Source organism: Oncorhynchus keta, chromosome 19 (assembly GCF_023373465.1).
Source record: "Oncorhynchus keta strain PuntledgeMale-10-30-2019 chromosome 19, Oket_V2, whole genome shotgun sequence".
Classification (NCBI taxonomy): domain Eukaryota; kingdom Metazoa; phylum Chordata; class Actinopteri; order Salmoniformes; family Salmonidae; genus Oncorhynchus; species Oncorhynchus keta.
Genome location: NC_068439.1, coordinates 19591592 through 19608730, shown reverse-complemented (window position 1 = coordinate 19608730; position 17139 = coordinate 19591592). Strand labels below are relative to the sequence as shown.

Genomic DNA, 17139 nt, shown 5'->3' with positions numbered 1-17139 from the left:
TGCTTACGTTTTCCTCTCTCCTTCTCGTTCCTCCTCTCTCTCTTTCTTCCTTACGTTTTCTTCTCTCCTTCTCATTCCTCCTCTTTCTTCCTTACGTTTTCCTCTCTCCTTCTCGTTCCTCCTCTCTCTTCTTCCTTACGTTTTCCTCTCTCCTTCTTGTTCCTCCTTTTTCTTCCTTACGTTTTCCTCTCTCCTTCTCGTTCCTCCTCTTTCTTCCTTACGTTTTCCTCTCTCCTTCTCGTTCCTCCTCTCTCTTTCTTCCTTACGTTTTCCTCTCTCCTTCTCGTTCCTCCTCTTTCTTCCTTACGTTTTCCTCTCTCCTTCTCGTTCCTCCTCTTTCTTCCTTACGTTTTCCTCTCTCCTTCTCGTTCCTCCTCTCTCTCTTTCTTCCTTACGTTGTCCTCTCTCCTTCTCGTTCCTCCTCTTTCTTCCTTACGTTTTCCTCTCTCCTTCTCGTTCCTCCTCTTTCTTCCTTACGTTTCTCTCTCCTTCTCGTTCCTCCTCTTTCTTCCTTACGTTTTCCTCTCTCCTTCTCGTTCCTCCTCTTTCTTTCTTACGTTTCTCTCTCCTTCTCGTTCCTCCTCTTTCTTCCTTACGTTTCTCTCTCCTTCTCGTTCCTCCTCTTTCTTCCTTACGTTTCTCTCTCCTTCTCTTTCCTCCTCTCTCTCTTCTTTCTTCCTTACGTTTTCCTCTCTCCTTCTGTCATCCTCTCTCTTTCTTCCTTACGTTTCTCTCTCCTTCTCGTTCCTCCTCTTTCTTCCTTACGTTTTCCTCTCTCCTTCTCGTTCCTCCTCTCTCTTTCTTACTTACATTTTCTTCTCTCCTTCTCGTTCCTCCCCTCTCTCTTTCTTTCTTCCTTACGTTTTCCTCTCTCCTTCTCGTTCCTCCTCTCTCTTTCTTCCTTACGTTTTCCTCTCTCCTTCTCGTTCCTCCTCTCTCTTTCTTCCTTACGTTTTCCTCTCTCCTTCTCGTTCCTCCTCTCTCTTCTTCCTTACGTTTTCCTCTCCTTCTCGTTCCTCCTCTCTCTCTTTCTTCCTTACGTTTTCCCCTCTTTCTTCCTTACGTTTTCCTCTCTCCTTCTCGTTCCTCCTCTCTCTCTTTCTTCCTTACGTTTTCCTCTCTCCTTCTCATTCCTCCTCTTTCTTCCTTACGTTTTCTTCTCTCCTTCTCGTTCCTCCTCTTTCTTCCTTACGTTTTCCTCTCTCCTTCTCGTTCCTCCTCTCTCTTCTTCCTTACGTTTTCCTCTCTCCTTCTCGTTCCTCCTCTTTCTTCCTTACGTTTCTCTCTCCTTCTCGTTCCTCCTCTTTCTTCCTTACGTTTTCCTCTCTCCTTCTCGTTCCTCCTCTTTCTTCCTTACGTTTTCCTCTCTCCTTCTCGTTCCTCCTCTTTCTTCCTTATGTTTTCCTCTCTCCTTCTCGTTCCTCCTCTCTCTTTCTTCCTTACGTTTTCCTCCCTCCTTCTCGTTCCTCCTCTCTCTCTTTCTTACTTACGTTTTCCTCTCTCCTTCTTGTTCCTCCTCTCTCTTTCGTCCTTACGTTTTCCTCTCTCCTTCTCCTTCCTCCTCTCTCTCTTTCTTCCTTACGTTTTCCTCTCTCCTTCTCCTTCCTCCTCTCTCTCTTTCTTCCTTACGTTTTCCTCTCTCCTTCTCGTTCCTCCTCTCTCTTTCTTCCTTACGTTTTCCTCTCCTTCTCGTTCCTCCTCTTTCTTCCTTACGTTTTCCTCTCTCCTTCTCGTTCCTCCTCTTTCTTCCTTATTTTTTCCTCTCTCCTTCTCGTTCCTCCTCTCTCTTTCTTCTTTACGTTTTCCTCTCTCCTTCTCGTTCCTCCTCTCTCTCATTCTTCCTTATGTTTTCCTCTCTCCTTCTCGTTCCTCCTTTTTCTTCCTGACATTTTCCTCTCTCCTTCTCGTTCCTCCTTTTTCTTCCTTACGTTTTCCTCTCTCCTTCTCGTTCCTCCTTTTTCTTCCTTACGTTTTCCTCTCTCCTTCTCGTTCCTCCTTTTTCTTCCTTACGTTTTCCTCTCTCCTTCTCTTTCCTCCTTTTTCTTCCTTACGTTTTCCTCTCTCCTTCTCGTTCCTCCTCTCTCTCTTTCTTCCTTACGTTTTCCTCTCTCCTTCTCGTTCCTCCTCTCTCTCTTTCTTCCTTACGTTTTCCTCTCTCCTTCTCGTTCCTCCTCTCTCTCTTTCTTCCTTACGTTTTCCTCTCTCCTTCTCGTTCCTCCTCTCTCTCTTTCTTCCTTACGTTTTCCCCTCTCTTTCTTCCTTACGTTTTCCTCTCTCCTTCTCGTTCCTCCTCTCTCTCTTTCTTCCTTACGTTTTCCTCTCTCCTTCTCGTTCCTCCTCTCTCTCTGTCTTTCCTTCTCTGTTTCATTCTCCATCTCTCCCATTCTCTCTGTCTCTCTTCCTGCCTCGCACTCTGCCCTGCCTCGTTAGTTTCCAGTTCAATATGGCTCTCATTCATAGACACCCACACTCAAATGCTAATGCTTCATGAATATTTACAACCCCCCTTGAAAATTGCTATGCACGTATAGGCTGTTATTGTGACCTATGGATGGCTTATAACATAAGTTGATATAGCCCCCCCATTCCCGGAGTAATGAGCAACCATTAGTATTCAAAGGGGTAAAAGTGCCATTATATACTGCTGCGATATTGACTCTGTCACACACTTATGCTAAGATTCATTATCTGCAGACATTTTCTTGTCCAGAGTTCACCATTCACCATAACTCACCTTTCAGGCACTGGGGTGCAACTGGGGAAGAGGGGAAATACCTTATCCAGATGAAATGCTTTCCCTCCCCTCCTCCCTCCTCCCCCTGCACATCCCAGAGAGAGATAATAGATTGGCTCTCTGGGCAGTTAGCAGAAATCTTAACAATAGTGGGAGATGTTTTTATTTTCCCCTCTACGGCCATCTGTCTACAGGGCTCAAAGAGGCTGATGTTGTTTACACAATATGCAAACCTACTCTGCCGCTGTCTCTCTTTCTCTCTGGGCTCACTCACTCACTCACTCACTCACTCACTCACACACACACACACACACACACACACACACACACACACACACACACACACACACACACACACACACACACACACACACACACACACACACACACACACACACACACACACACACACACACACACACACACACACACACACACACACACACACACGCGTCATTCCCTTAAAATAAGTGGAGGAAGGACACTCAAACAGCTCTCTCAACCCTTTTTCCAACACTCAATCATCTGGTCCTCCAAATACAAAAACCCAACAATTTCATTATTGCTTTTGTTTGCTTTATGTTGCTCCTCCAGTTCATTGTTTAATTTGCACCATTGGTTTTTGCTTTGTTTGTTTTCTGTTGTCCTTGCTGCTCCCAAGCCTGCCCCTAGCCTGGGTGTGCCCGGTAGCCAGGGGGGCAGGGAGGCTGGTCCGGCCAGGCCTGTTGCCCCTTTCTGCTGGGTAAGACTGGGGCTCCGGCCCCATCAGAGTAGTGAACAGACTCATCCTTCATCAACTGCAGTGTGCTGCATAAATAAATCTTAGATCATCATCATGCTCGTCCTCACCCTCTGTTCGCCCCGCCTAGCTCTGTGTCTCTCTTTCTCTCTCTCGCTCTTTCTCTCGCTCTTTCTCTCGCTCTCTCTCTCGCTCTCTCTCTCACTCTTTCTCTCGCTCTCTCTCTTGCTCTCGCTCTCTCTTTCTCTGTGGCTCTCTCGCTCTCTGTGGCTCTCTCGCTTTCTGTGTCTCTCTCTCGCTCTCTCTCTCTCGCTCTCTCTCTCTCTCTCTGTGGCTCTCTCTGTGGCTCTTTCTCTCTCACTCTCTCTCGCTCTCTCTCTCTCTGTGGCTCTCTCTCGCTCTCTCTTGCGCTCTCTCGCTCTCTCATGTGTGTCCTCTGCTCAGGCCTGGGTTCAGTAGTATTTCCTGACTACCTACCCTTTTTTGGGGTTTGTGCAACCAATTTCCTGTGGTTAGCTACCGGCCCCTACTCTGTCATGGTAATGTGGTTAGCTACCGGCCCCTACTCTGTCATGGTAATGTGATTAGCTACCGGCCCCTACTCTGTCATGATAATGTGGTTAGCTACCGGCCCCTACTCTGTCATGGTAGTGTGGTTAGCTACCGGCCCCTACTCTGTCATGATAATGTGGTTAGCTACAGGCCCCTACTCTGTCATGGTAATGTGGTTAGCTACAGGCCAATACTCTGTCATAGTAATGTGGTTAGCTACCGGCCCCTACTCTGTCATGGTAATGTGGTTAGCTACAGGCCCCTACTCTGTCATGGTAATGTGGTTAGCTACCGGCCCCTACTCTGTCATGGTAATGTGGTTAGCTACAGGCTCCTACTTTGTCATGGTAATGTGGTTAGCTACAGGCCCCTACTCTGTCATGGTAATGTGGTTAGCTACCGGCCCCTACTTTGTCATGGTAATGTGGTTAGCTACAGGCCCCTACTCTGTCATGGTAATGTGGTTAGCTACCGGCCCCTACTTTGTCATGGTAATGTGGTTAGCTGCAGGCCCCTACTCTGTCATGGTAATGTGGTTAGCTACAGGCCCCAACTCTGTCATAGTAATGTGAGATGGCGGAGTAATCCACAAATCTCCCAAACTGTCAAGAACCATATCTTTTTCTCACTATTTCTCCTTCAGACCTCTTGCCTAAATGTAGCTTCAGTGAAAAAATATACAATCTATGTCCAATAATGAGACTCTCAATGCTGTACTCATAGTACCCAATACTCATAGTACCCAATACTCATAGTACCCAATACTCATAGTACCCAATGCAGTGTAGATCCCCTGGTAGATCCCCTGGTGGGCCCCCTCCTGTGATTCTATCCCTATGATTAGTTTGTGGTTAGATTGCAGTGTAGACAGGACGGTGCGTGTGTATTAACCGCGTGTGTGTGTGTGTGTGTGTGTCTGTTCTGCAGTATGAATCATCAGGTCCGGGTCTGATCAGCAGCCGACTGAGAACAACACTGAACAGAATCCAGGAGAGCCTCATCCAAATGGTAGGATAATAACTTTCTCTCTCTATCTCTCTCTCCCTCTCTACCTCGCCCCCCTCCTCTCTCTTTCTCTCTCTGTTCCTTCTGCCTCGCCCCTCTGTTCCCTCTACCTCGCCCCTCTGTTCCCTCTACCTCGCCCCCTCCTCTCTCTTTCTCTCTCTCGACCTCGCCCCCTCCTCTCTCTACCTCACCCTGCCTCCTCTCTCTCTACCTCGCCCTGCCTCCTCTCTCTCTACCTTGCCCCTCCTCTCTCTTTCTCTCTCTCTACCTCGCCCCCTCCTCTCTCTTTCTCTCTCTCGACCTCGCCCCCTCCTCTCTCTACCTCACCCTGCCTCCTCTCTCTCTACCTCGCCCTGCCTCCTCTCTCTCTACCTTTCCCCTCCTCTCTCTTTCCCTCTCTCTACCTCGCCCTGCCTCTCTCTGTACCTTACCCCCCCTTCTCTCTTTCTCTACCTCGCCCTTCCTCTCTTTCTCTCTCTCTATCTCACCCCCTCCTCTCTCTATCCCTCGCCCCCTCCTCTCACTCTACCTCGCCCCTCCTCTCACTCTACCTCGCCACCTCCTCTCTCTCCTACCTCCCCCTCCTCTCTCTCTACCTCGCCCCCTCCTCTCTCTCTACCTCGCCCCCTCCTCTCTCTCTACCTCGCCCTGCCTCCTCTCTCTCTACCTCGCCCTGCCTCCTCTCTCTTTCTCTCTCTACCTCGCCCTGCCTCCCTCTCTACCTTACCCCCCTCTCTCTTTCTCTACCTCGCCCTTCCTCTCTTTCTCTCTCTCTCTCTACCTCGCCCTGCATCTCTCTCTACCTCGCCCTTCCTCTCTCTTTCTCTCTCTACCTCGCCCCATTCCTCTCCCTTTCTCTCTCTACCTCCCCCTTCCTCTCTCTTTCTCTCTCTCTACCTCGCCCTGCCTCCTCTCTCTCTACCTCGCCCCTTCCTCTCTCTCTTTCTTTCTCTCTACCTCGCCCTGCCCCCTCTCTCTCTACCTCGCCCTGCCTCCTCTCTCTCTACCTCGCCCTGCCTCCTCTCTCTTTCTCTCTCTACCTCGCCCTGCCTCCCTCTCTACCTTACCCCCTCTCTCTTTCTCTACCTCGCCCTTCCTCTCTTTCTCTCTCTCTCTCTACCTCGCCCTGCATCTCTCTCTACCTCGCCCTTCCTCTCTCTTTCTCTCTCTACCTCGCCCCCATTCCTCTCCCTTTCTCTCTCTACCTCGCCCCCTTCCTCTCTCTTTCTCTCTCTCTACCTCGCCCTGCCTCCTCTCTCTCTACCTCGCCCCCTTCCTCTCTTTTCTTTCTCTCTACCTCGCCCTGCCCCTCTCTCTCTACCTCGCCCCATTCCTCTCCCTTTCTCTCTCTACCTCGCCCCCTTCCTCTCTCTTTCTCTCTCTCTACCTCGCCCTGCCTCCTCTCTCTCTACCTCGCCCCCTTCCTCTCTCTTTCTCTCTCTCTACCTCGCCCTGCCTCCTCTCTCTCTACCTCGCCCCTTCCTCTCTCTTTCTTTCTCTCTATCTCTCTACCTCGCCCTGCCTCCTCTCTCTTTCTCTCTCTACCTCGCCCTGCCTCCTCTCTCTCTACCTCACCCTCTTCCTCTCCCTTTCTCTCTCTACCTCGCCCCCTTCCTCTCCCTTTCTCTCTCTCTACCTCGCCCCCCTCTCTCTTTCTCTCTCTCTACCTCGCCCCCCTCCTCTCTCTTTCTCTCTCTCTACCTCGCCCCCCTCCTCTCTCTTTCTCTCTACCTCGCCCCCTTCCTCTCTCTCTCTCTACCTCGCCCTGCCCCTCTCTCTCTACCTCGCCCACCCTCTTTCTCTTTCTGTTCTCTCTACCTCGCCCCCTTCCTCTCTCTTTCTCTCTACCTTGCCCTGCCCCCTCTCTCTCTACCTTGCCCACCCTCTTTCTCTTTCTGTTCTCTCTACCTCGCCCCCTTCCTCTCTCTTTCTCTCTCTCTACCTTGCCCTGCCCCCTCTCTCTCTACCTTGCCCACCCCGTATGGCCTTGGCCCTCATTAAGCCCCCCCACCACACACAGACACACATATTCTCCCTATCACGGCTTCCACGCCATGGAAGTGTGCTGTTTAGGTAAGTGATCTGATGAGTCTCCTGCTACAGGCCTCTCTTCTCCGTCTGTGCCTCCATATCCATATTGGCTCAATTTCACATATAGTACAATGTAATCCAGGCTTCAATTCAACCTTTTACTGAACCATTTGTGTTGACTGCTTCCTCAGAAAAAATGAATTATGCTTTTCTCTTTTGCTGCTCATTGTATTTGATAAAAGGCATCTGAAAAAGAGGAAGTGACCAGAAGATTATCAACATAAACCAGACGCTTTTCACACATTGCTTCTAACAACGAATGGAACTCAGTGGAGGTCATTTTTGTCTTTTATGTCATGGAGCTGTGTGTTTCTTTCCATATCTTCTTCTTCTCCCGTAGGAACACATCTTTGAAGCAGCTCTCACGGCTCTAAAGTAACTCAGAGTTGTTCACTCAGTGTTTCTCTCTCACTTTAAATAGATTCTCTGGTACTTTTGTATCCTTTAGCCAGTAGTTCTTCAAGTAGCGCTCATTAGCCAAAAGTGGTACCCGAAAATGACGTTCTATGTCACATATGTGCACCACGTCATTGCTCTCTCTCTTTGTCACGCTACTGTGTGTGCATCTTGCTAGCTGTCACTCAAATAGTGAAGGGCTGAAGCTTGTTGGCTAGAAATCAAATTGCTTGGGGGCTGACCCACGTGGGGGAAAATGTTGGGGAAAGGGCACCACACATTTACATTTGTACATTTTAGTCATTTAGCAGACGCTCTTATCCAGAACTACTTACAGAAGCAATCAGGGTTAAGTGTCTTGCTTGAAGGTACATCGACAGATTTTTCACCGAGTCGGCTCAGGGATTCGAATCATGAACCTTTCGGCCCGATGCTCTTTTAACCACTAGGCTACCTGCCGCACAGCTTCCAGAAAAGTATTTTTCAAACTAGGGATTCCATGGGTAATTAAGGTAAGACAGTATTTCTGCTCATAGATTATACATGTATGAAATACACATTGACACTTCCATGCCCAAAGCAGGAGGTTTAAGAAAGACTTACTCGTCTCTAAAGTTCCGGAACATGTCTTATAAGAAGTCTGAGGTGAACCACTATGTCCTGAGGGGGGAACATTCTGAAAGGGACAGTCACTTTGTGACAGGTTGTCAATGGTCACCAAAGTGTTATGGTGGAATTTCGGTCTGTATATCAATCAGTCGATGGCTGTGAGAGGTCATGAAAGGTCATGGGTGAGTTCTCAGTCTTCATTCGGTGAGTCTCATACACCATGTTTCCATACACATTTTTTACGCGAGTAAAGTCATACCTTATATATATTTTTTAAAAGTCTCGACAGCTGTGATGGAAACGGTACAATTTTATAAATGCTGACAGATAATTTGTGGCCTTTTTTGCGCAAATATTGATATAACCATGAAATCAAAGTTAACTTGGAGTCACACGATGACATGTTGTGTGGTCCTCCCACTACGACTCGTCAGGAAAGCATACAGTTTATTAGGCTACAGATGAAATAAGTTATGATGAACTTTACAGGGTGGTGAAAGTGCAAGGTGATGAGCTTGATGCTCCTTTCCAGTAATGTCGATATTATTCTGGTGACATGGTGATCAATGTTTGGCTGCCATTTGACAAATAAAAAGTATCCCACTCTTATCCATAATAGTCTAGTAAAATAGTCTACCTGTAGTAAAATAATCTACCTGTAGTAAAATCAGTAATAAAATAGTCTACCTGTAGTAAAATCAGTAATAAAATAGTCTACCTGTAGTAAAATCAGTCATAAAATAGTCTACCTGTAGTAAAATCAGTAGTGAAATAATCTACCTGTAGTAAAATAATCTACCTGTAGTGAAATAATCTACCTGTAGTGAAATAATCTACATGTAGTGAAATAATCTACATGTAGTGAAATAATCTACATGTAGTGAAATAATCTACATGTAGTGAAATAATCTACATGTAGTGAAATAATCTACATGTAGTGAAATAATCTACATGTAGTGAAATAATCTACATGTAGTGAAATAATCTACATGTAGTGAAATAATCTACCTGTAGTGAAATAATCTACATGTAGTGAAATAATCTACATGTAGTGAAATAATCTACATGTAGTGAAATAATCTACATGTAGTGAAATAATCTACATGTAGTGAAATAGTCTACCTGTCGTGAAATAGTCTACCTGTCGTGAAATAGTCCACCTGTAGTGAAATAGTTTAGAAGTAAAATAGTCTGCCTGTCGTGAAATAGTCCACCTGTAGTGAAATAGTTTAGAAGTAAAATAGTCTATCTGTAGTGAAATAGTCTGCTTGTCGTGAAATAGTCTACCTGTAGTGAAATAGTCCACCTGTAGTGAAATAGTTTAGTAGTGAAATAGTCTGCCTGTCGTGAAATAGTCCACCTGTAGTGAAACAGTCTACCTGTAGTGAAACAGTCTACCTGTAGTGAAACAGTCCACCAGTAGTGAAACCGTCTACCTGTAGTGAAACCGTCTACCTGTAGTGAAACCGTCTACCAGTAGTATAATAGTCTACTTGTAGTGAAATAGTTTAGTTGTGAAATAGTCTACCTGTAGTGAACTAGTCTACCTGTAGTAAAATAGTCTACCTGCCGTGAAATAGTCTACCTGTCGTGAAATAGTTTAGTAGTGAAACAGTCTACCTGTAGTGAAACCGTCTACCAGTAGTATAATAGTCTACTTGTAGTGAAATAGTTTAGTTGTGAAATAGTCTACCTGTAGTGAAATAGTCTACCTGTAGTGAAATAGTCTACCTGTCGTGAAATAGTTTAGTAGTGAAATAGTCTACCTGTTGTGAAATAGTCTAGTAGTGAAATAGTCTTCCTGTCGTGAAATAGTCTACCTGTAGTGAAAGTCTCCCTGTAGTGAAATAGTCTACCTGTAGTGAAATAGTCTACCTGTAGTGAAATAGTTTACCTGTAGTGAAATAGTCTACCTGTAGTGAAATAGTCTGCCTGTCGTGAAATAGTCTGCCTGTCGTGAAATAGTCTGCCTGTCGTGAAATAGTCTGCCTGTCGTGAAATAGTCTACCTGTCGTGAAATAGTCTACCTGTCGTGAAATAGTCTACCTGTCGTGAAATAGTCTGCCTGTCGTGAAATAGTCTACCTGTAGTGAAATAGTCTGCCTGTCGTGAAATAGTCTACCTGTAGTGAAATAGTCTACCTGTAGTGAAATAGTCTGCCTGTCGTGAAATAGTCTGCCTGTCGTGAAATAGTCTGCCTGTCGTGAAATAGTCTGCCTGTCGTGAAATAGTCTGCCTGTCGTGAAATAGTCTGCCTGTCGTGAAATAGTCTACCTGTCGTGAAATAGTCTGCCTGTCGTGAAATAGTCTACCTGTAGTGAAATAGTCTGCCTGTCGTGAAATAGTCTACCTGTAGTGAAATAGTCTGCCTGTCGTGAAATAGTCTACCTGTAGTGAAATAGTCTGCCTGTCGTGAAATAGTCTGCCTGTCGTGAAATAGTCTACCTGTAGTGAAATAGTCTACCTGTAGTGAAATAGTCTACCTGTAGTGAAATAGTCTACCTGTAGTGAAATAGTCTACCTGTAGTGAAATAGTCTACCTGTAGTGAAATAGTCTACCTGTCGTGAAATAGTCTAGTAGTGAAATAGTCTTCCTGTCGTGAAATAGTCTTCCTGTCGTGAAATAGTCTTCCTGTCGTGAAATAGTCTTCCTGTCGTGAAATAGTCTTCCTGTCGTGAAATAGTCTTCCTGTCGTGAAATAGTCTACCTGTAGTGAAATAGTCTACCTGTAGTGAAATAGTCTACCTGTAGTGAAATAGTCTACCTGTAGTGAAATAGTCTTCCTGTCGTGAAATAGTCTTCCTGTCGTGAAATAGTCTACCTGTAGTGAAATGGTCTACCTGTAGTGAAATAGTCTGCCTGTCGTGAAATAGTCTTCCTGTCGTGAAATAGTTTAGTATTGAAATAGTCTACCTGTAGTGAAACAGTCTACCTGTAGTGAAACAGTCTACCTGTAGTGAAACAGTCTACCTGTAGTGAAACAGTCCACCAGTAGTGAAATAGTCTACCTGTAGTGAAATAGTCTACCTGTAGTGAAATAGTCTGCCTGTCGTGAAATAGTCTTCCTGTCGTGAAATAGTTTAGTAGTGAAACAGTCTACCTGTAGTGAAACAGTCTACCTGTAGTGAAACAGTCTACCTGTAGTGAAACAGTCCACCAGTAGTGAAACAGTCCACCAGTAGTAAAATAGTCTACCTGTTGTGAAATAGTCTAGTAGTGAAATAGTCTTCCTGTCGTGAAATAGTCTAGTAGTGAAATAGTCTTCCTGTCGTGAAATAGTCTACCTGTAGTGAAATAGTCTACCTGTCGTGAAATAGTCTACCTGCCGTGAAATAGTCTACCTGTAGTGAAATAATCTACCTGTAGTGAAATAGTCTGCCTGTCGTGAAATAGTCTACCTGTCGTGAAATAGTTTAGTAGTGAAACAGTCTACCTGTCGTGAAATAGTCTACCTGTCGTGAAACAGTCTGCCTGTCGTGAAACAGTCTGCCTGTCGTGAAACAGTCTGCCTGTCGTGAAACAGTCTGCCTGTCGTGAAACAGTCTGCCTGTCGTGAAACAGTCTGCCTGTCGTGAAATAGTCTGCCTGTCGTGAAATAGTCTGCCTGTCGTGAAATAGTCTGCCTGTCGTGAAATAGTCTGCCTGTCGTGAAATAGTCTGCCTGTAGTGAAATAGTCTGCCTGTAGTGAACTAGTCTACCTGTAGTGAACTAGTCTACCTGTAGTGAAATAGTCTACCTGTAGTGAAATAGTCTACCTGTAGTGAAACAGTCTACCTGTAGTGAAACAGTCTACCTGTAGTGAAACAGTCTACCTGTAGTGAAACAGTCTACCTGTAGTGAAATAGTCTGCCTGTCGTGAAATAGTTTAGTTGTAAAATAGTCTACCTGTAGTGAAATCAGTAGTATAATAGTCTACTTGTAGTGAAATAGTTTAGTAGTGAAATAGTTTAGTAGTGAAATAGTCTACCTGTAGTGAAACAGTCTACCTGTAGTGAAACAGTCTACCTGTAGTGAAACAGTCTACCTGTAGTGAAACAGTCTACCTGTAGTGAAACAGTCTACCTGTAGTGAAACAGTCTACCTGTAGTGAAACAGTCTACCTGTAGTGAAACAGTCTACCTGTAGTGAAACAGTCTACCTGTAGTGAAACAGTCTACCTGTAGTGAAACAGTCTACCTGTAGTGAAACAGTCTACCTGTAGTGAAACAGTCTACCTGTAGTGAAACAGTCTACCTGTAGTGAAACAGTCTACCTGTAGTGAAATAGTCTACCTGTAGTGAAACAGTCTACCTGTAGTGAAACAGTCTACCTGTAGTGAAACAGTCTACCTGTAGTAAAATAGCCTACCTGTAGTGAAATAGCCTACCTGTAGTGAAATAGCCTACCTGTAGTGAAATAGTCTACCTGTAGTGAAATAGTCTACCTGTAGTGAAATAGTCTACCTGTAGTGAAATAGTCTACCTGTAGTGAAATAGTCTACCTGTAGTGAAATAGTCTACCTGTAGTGAAATAGTCTGCCTGTCGTGAAATAGTCTGCCTGTCGAGAAATAGTCTGCCTGTTGTGAAATAGTCTACCTGTCGTGAAATAGTCTACCTGTAGTGAAATAGTCTACCAGTAGTGAAATAGTCTACCTGTAGTGAAATAGTCTACCTGTAGTGAAATAGTCTACCTGTAGTGAAATAGTCTACCTGTAGTGAAATAGTCTGCCTGTCGTGAAATAGTCTGCCTGTCGAGAAATAGTCTGCCTGTTGTGAAATAGTCTACCTGTCGTGAAATAGTCTACCTGTAGTGAAATAGTCTACCAGTAGTGAAATAGTCTACCAGTAGTGAAATTGTCTACCAGTAGTAAAATTGTCTACCAGTAGTAAAATAGTCTACCAGTAGTGAAATAGTCTACCAGTAGTGAAATAGTCTACCTGTCGTGAAATAGTCTACCTGTAGTGAAATAGTCTACCTGTAGTGAAATAGTCTACCTGTAGTGAAATAGTCTGCCTGTCGTGAAATAGTCTGCCTGTCGAGAAATAGTCTGCCTGTTGTGAAATAGTCTACCTGTTGTGAAATAGTCTACCTGTCGTGAAATAGTCTACCTGTAGTGAAATAGTCTACCAGTAGTGAAATTGTCTACCAGTAGTAAAATTGTCTACCAGTAGTAAAATAGTCTACCAGTAGTGAAATAGTCTACCAGTAGTGAAATAGTCTACCTGTCGTGAAATAGTCTGCCTGTCGTGAAATAGTCTGCCTGTAGTGAAATAGTCTGCCTGTCGTGAAATAGTCTACCTGCAGTGAAATAGTCTACCTGTAGTGAAATAGTCTACCTGTCGTGAAATAGTTTAGTAGTGAAATAGTCTACCTGTCGTGAAATAGTCTACCTGTAGTAAAATAGTCTACCAGTAGTAAAATAGTCTACCTGTAGTGAAATAGTCTACCTGTAGTGAAATAGTCTGCCTGTCGTGAAATAGTCTGCCTGTCGTGAAATAGTCTACCTGTCGTGAAACAGTCTACCTGTAGTGAAACAGTCTCCCTGTAGTGAAACAGTCTACCTGTAGTGAAATAGTCTACCTGTAGTGAAACAGTCTACCTGTAGTGAAACAGTCTACCTGTAGTGAAACAGTCTACCTGTAGTGAAACAGTCTACCTGTAGTGAAACAGTCTACCTGTAGTGAAACAGTCTACCTGTAGTGAAACAGTCTACCTGTAGTGAAACAGTCTACCTGTAGTGAAACAGTCTGCCTGTAGTGAAATAGTCTGCCTGTAGTGAAATAGTCTGCCTGTAGTGAAATAGTCTGCCTGTAGTGAAATAGTCTGCCTGTAGTGAAATAGTCTGCCTGTCGTGAAATAGTCTACCTGTCGTGAAATAGTCTACCTGTAGTGAAATAGTCTACCTGTCGTGAAATAGTTTAGTAGTGAAATAGTCTGCCTGTAGTGAAATATTCTGCCTGTCGTGAAATAGTCTACCTGTAGTGAAATAGTCTACCTGTCGTGAAATAGTTTAGTAGTGAAATAGTCTACCTGTCGTGAAATAGTCTACCTGTCGTGAAATAGTCTACCTGTCGTGAAATAGTCTACCTGTAGTGAAATAGTCTGCCTGTCGTGAAATAGTCTACCTGTCGTGAAATAGTTTAGTAGTGAAACAGTCTACCTGTCGTGAAATAGTCTACCTGTCGTGAAACAGTCTACCTGTAGTGAAACAGTCTACCTGTAGTGAAATAGTCTGCCTGTCGTGAAATAGTCTGCCTGTCATGAAATAGTCTGCCTGTCGTGAAATAGTCTGCCTGTCGTGAAATAGTCTACGTGTAGTGAAACAGTCTTCGTGTAGTGAAACAGTCTACCTGTAGTGAAACAGTCTACCTGTAGTGAAACAGTCTACCTGTAGTGAAACAGTCTACCTGTAGTGAAACAGTCTACCTGTAGTGAAAAAGTCTGCCTTTCGTGAAATAGTTTAGTTGTAAAATAGTCTACCTGTAGTAAAATAGTCTACCTGTAGTGAAATAGTCTACCTGTTGTGAAATAGTCTTCGTGTAGTGAAATAGTCTACCTGTAGTGAAACAGTCTACCTGTAGTGAAACAGTCTACCTGTAGTGAAACAGTCTACCTGTAGTGAAAAAGTCTGCCTTTCGTGAAATAGTTTAGTAGTAAAATAGTCTACCTGTAGTGAAATCAGTAGTATAATAATCTACTTGTAGTGAAATAGTTTAGTAGTGAAATAGTTTAGTAGTGAAACAGTCTACCTGTAGTGAAACAGTCTACCTGTAGTGAAACAGTCTACCTGTAGTGAAACAGTCTACCTGTAGTGAAACAGTCTACCTGTAGTGAAACAGTCTACCTGTAGTGAAACAGTCTACCTGTCGTGAAATAGTCTACCTGTCGTGAAATAGTCTACCTGTCGTGAAATAGTCTACCTGTCGTGAAACAGTCTACCTGTAGTGAAACAGTCTACCTGTAGTGAAACAGTCTACCTGTAGTGAAACAGTCTACCTGTAGTGAAACAGTCTACCTGTAGTGAAACAGTCTACCTGTAGTGAAACAGTCTACCCGTAGTGAAACAGTCTACCAGTAGTGAAACAGTCTCCCAGTAGTGAAACAGTCTACCCGTAGTGAAACAGTCTACCTGTAGTGAAACAGTCAGTCTACCTGTAGTGAAACAGTCTACCTGTAGTGAAACAGTCTACCTGTAGTGAAACAGTCTACCTGTAGTGAAACAGTCTACCTGTAGTGAAACAGTCTACCTGTAGTGAAACAGTCTACCTGTAAACAGTCTACCTGTAGTGAAACCGTCTACCTGTAGTGAAACAGTCTACCTGTAGTGAAACAGTCTACCTGTAGTGAAACAGTCTACCTGTAGTGAAACAGTCTACCTGTAGTGAAACAGTCTACCTGTAGTGAAACAGTCTACCTGTAGTGAAACAGTCTACCTGTAGTGAAACAGTCTACCTGTAGTGAAACAGTCTACCTGTAGTGAAACAGTCTACCTGTAGTGAAACAGTCTACCTGTAGTGAAACAGTCTACCTGTAGTGAAACAGTCTACCTGTAGTGAAACAGTCTACCTGTAGTGAAACAGTCTACCTGTAGTGAAACAGTCTACCTGTAGTGAAACAGTCTACCTGTAGTGAAACAGTCTACCTGTAGTGAAACAGTCTACCTGTAGTGAAACAGTCTACCTGTAGTGAAACAGTCTACCTGTCGTGAAACAGTCTACCTGTAGTGAAACAGTCTGCCTGTCGTGAAACAGTCTACCTGTAGTGAAACAGTCTACCTGTAGTGAAACAGTCTACCTGTAGTGAAACAGTCTACCTGTAGTGAAACAGTCTACCTGTAGTGAAACAGTCTACCTGTAGTGAAACAGTCTACCTGTAGTGAAACAGTCTACCTGTAGTGAAACAGTCTACCTGTAGTGAAACAGTCTACCTGTAGTGAAACAGTCTACCTGTAGTGAAACAGTCTACCTGTAGTGAAACAGTCTACCTGTAGTGAAACAGTCTACCTGTAGTGAAACAGTCTACCTGTAGTGAAACAGTCTACCTGTCGTGAAATAGTCTGCCTGTCGTGAAATAGTCTGCCTGTCGTGAAATAGTCTGCCTGTCGTGAAATAGTCTGCCTGTCGTGAAATAGTCTGCCTGTCGTGAAATAGTCTGCCTGTCGTGAAATAGTCTGCCTGTCGTGAAACAGTCTGCCTGTCGTGAAATAGTCTGCCTGTCGTGAAATAGTCTGCCTGTCGTGAAATAGTCTGCCTGTCGTGAAATAGTCTTCCTGTCGTGAAATAGTCTGCCTGTCGTGAAATAGTCTGCCTGTCGTGAAATAGTCTACCTGTAGTGAAACAGTCTACCTGTAGTGAAACAGTCTACCTGTAGTGAAACAGTCTGCCTGTAGTGAAATAGTCTTCCTGTCGTGAAATAGTCTACCTGTCGTGAAATAGTTTAGTAGTGAAACAGTCTGCCTGTAGTGAAATAGTCTACCTGTAGTGAAACAGTCTCCCAGTAGTGAAACAGTCTACCCGTAGTGAAACAGTCTCCCAGTAGTGAAACAGTCTCCCAGTAGTGAAACAGTCTACCCACACTGTATCAGCGAGCTTTTGGCTATAGAGCGCAGGTGCCAAAACCAGAGGAGGCACATTTGCTATTTAACGCAACTGTTTTTGTGACCAAACTATCAGTAGAGTTGAAAATGCGATGGAAGCACATTGAACTTGACATTTCTTTGGTAAATGAAAACTTGAGCTGAAAGTACTTGTTGTGTGCACTACGTCATCACGCACAGATTTTTATCCGCGACAAGTCCGTTGGTGGAAACTTACCACTGGTGGGAAAATTCAAATATTTTCATTATTTGGATATTAGAATATTCACTTAAACCTTGTCGCCACTTGGATGGAAACCTAGCTATAGACACTATGGGTGAGATGACGTGATCAGAATGGAAAGTAAATGCAAGTAAATGCAATTGAATTGTCATTATATTAATCTGTTGTAGCTGATTAGTTTACCAGCCCTGAAGCTAGTCTTGTTGCTGTTA

At 44.3% G+C, this 17139-nt stretch overlaps 1 protein-coding gene across 1 annotated transcript in view; it reads left to right on the top strand.

Moving 5' to 3' along the window:
• Positions 1-17139, top strand: part of LOC118372792 (syndetin-like) — a 260402-nt gene that overhangs the window by 159235 nt on the left and 84028 nt on the right. Inside the window, exon 22 of the mRNA XM_052469962.1 lies at positions 4953-5033. Coding sequence (XP_052325922.1) covers positions 4953-5033 — 81 coding nt within the window. The remainder of the gene's footprint in view (positions 1-4952; positions 5034-17139) is intronic.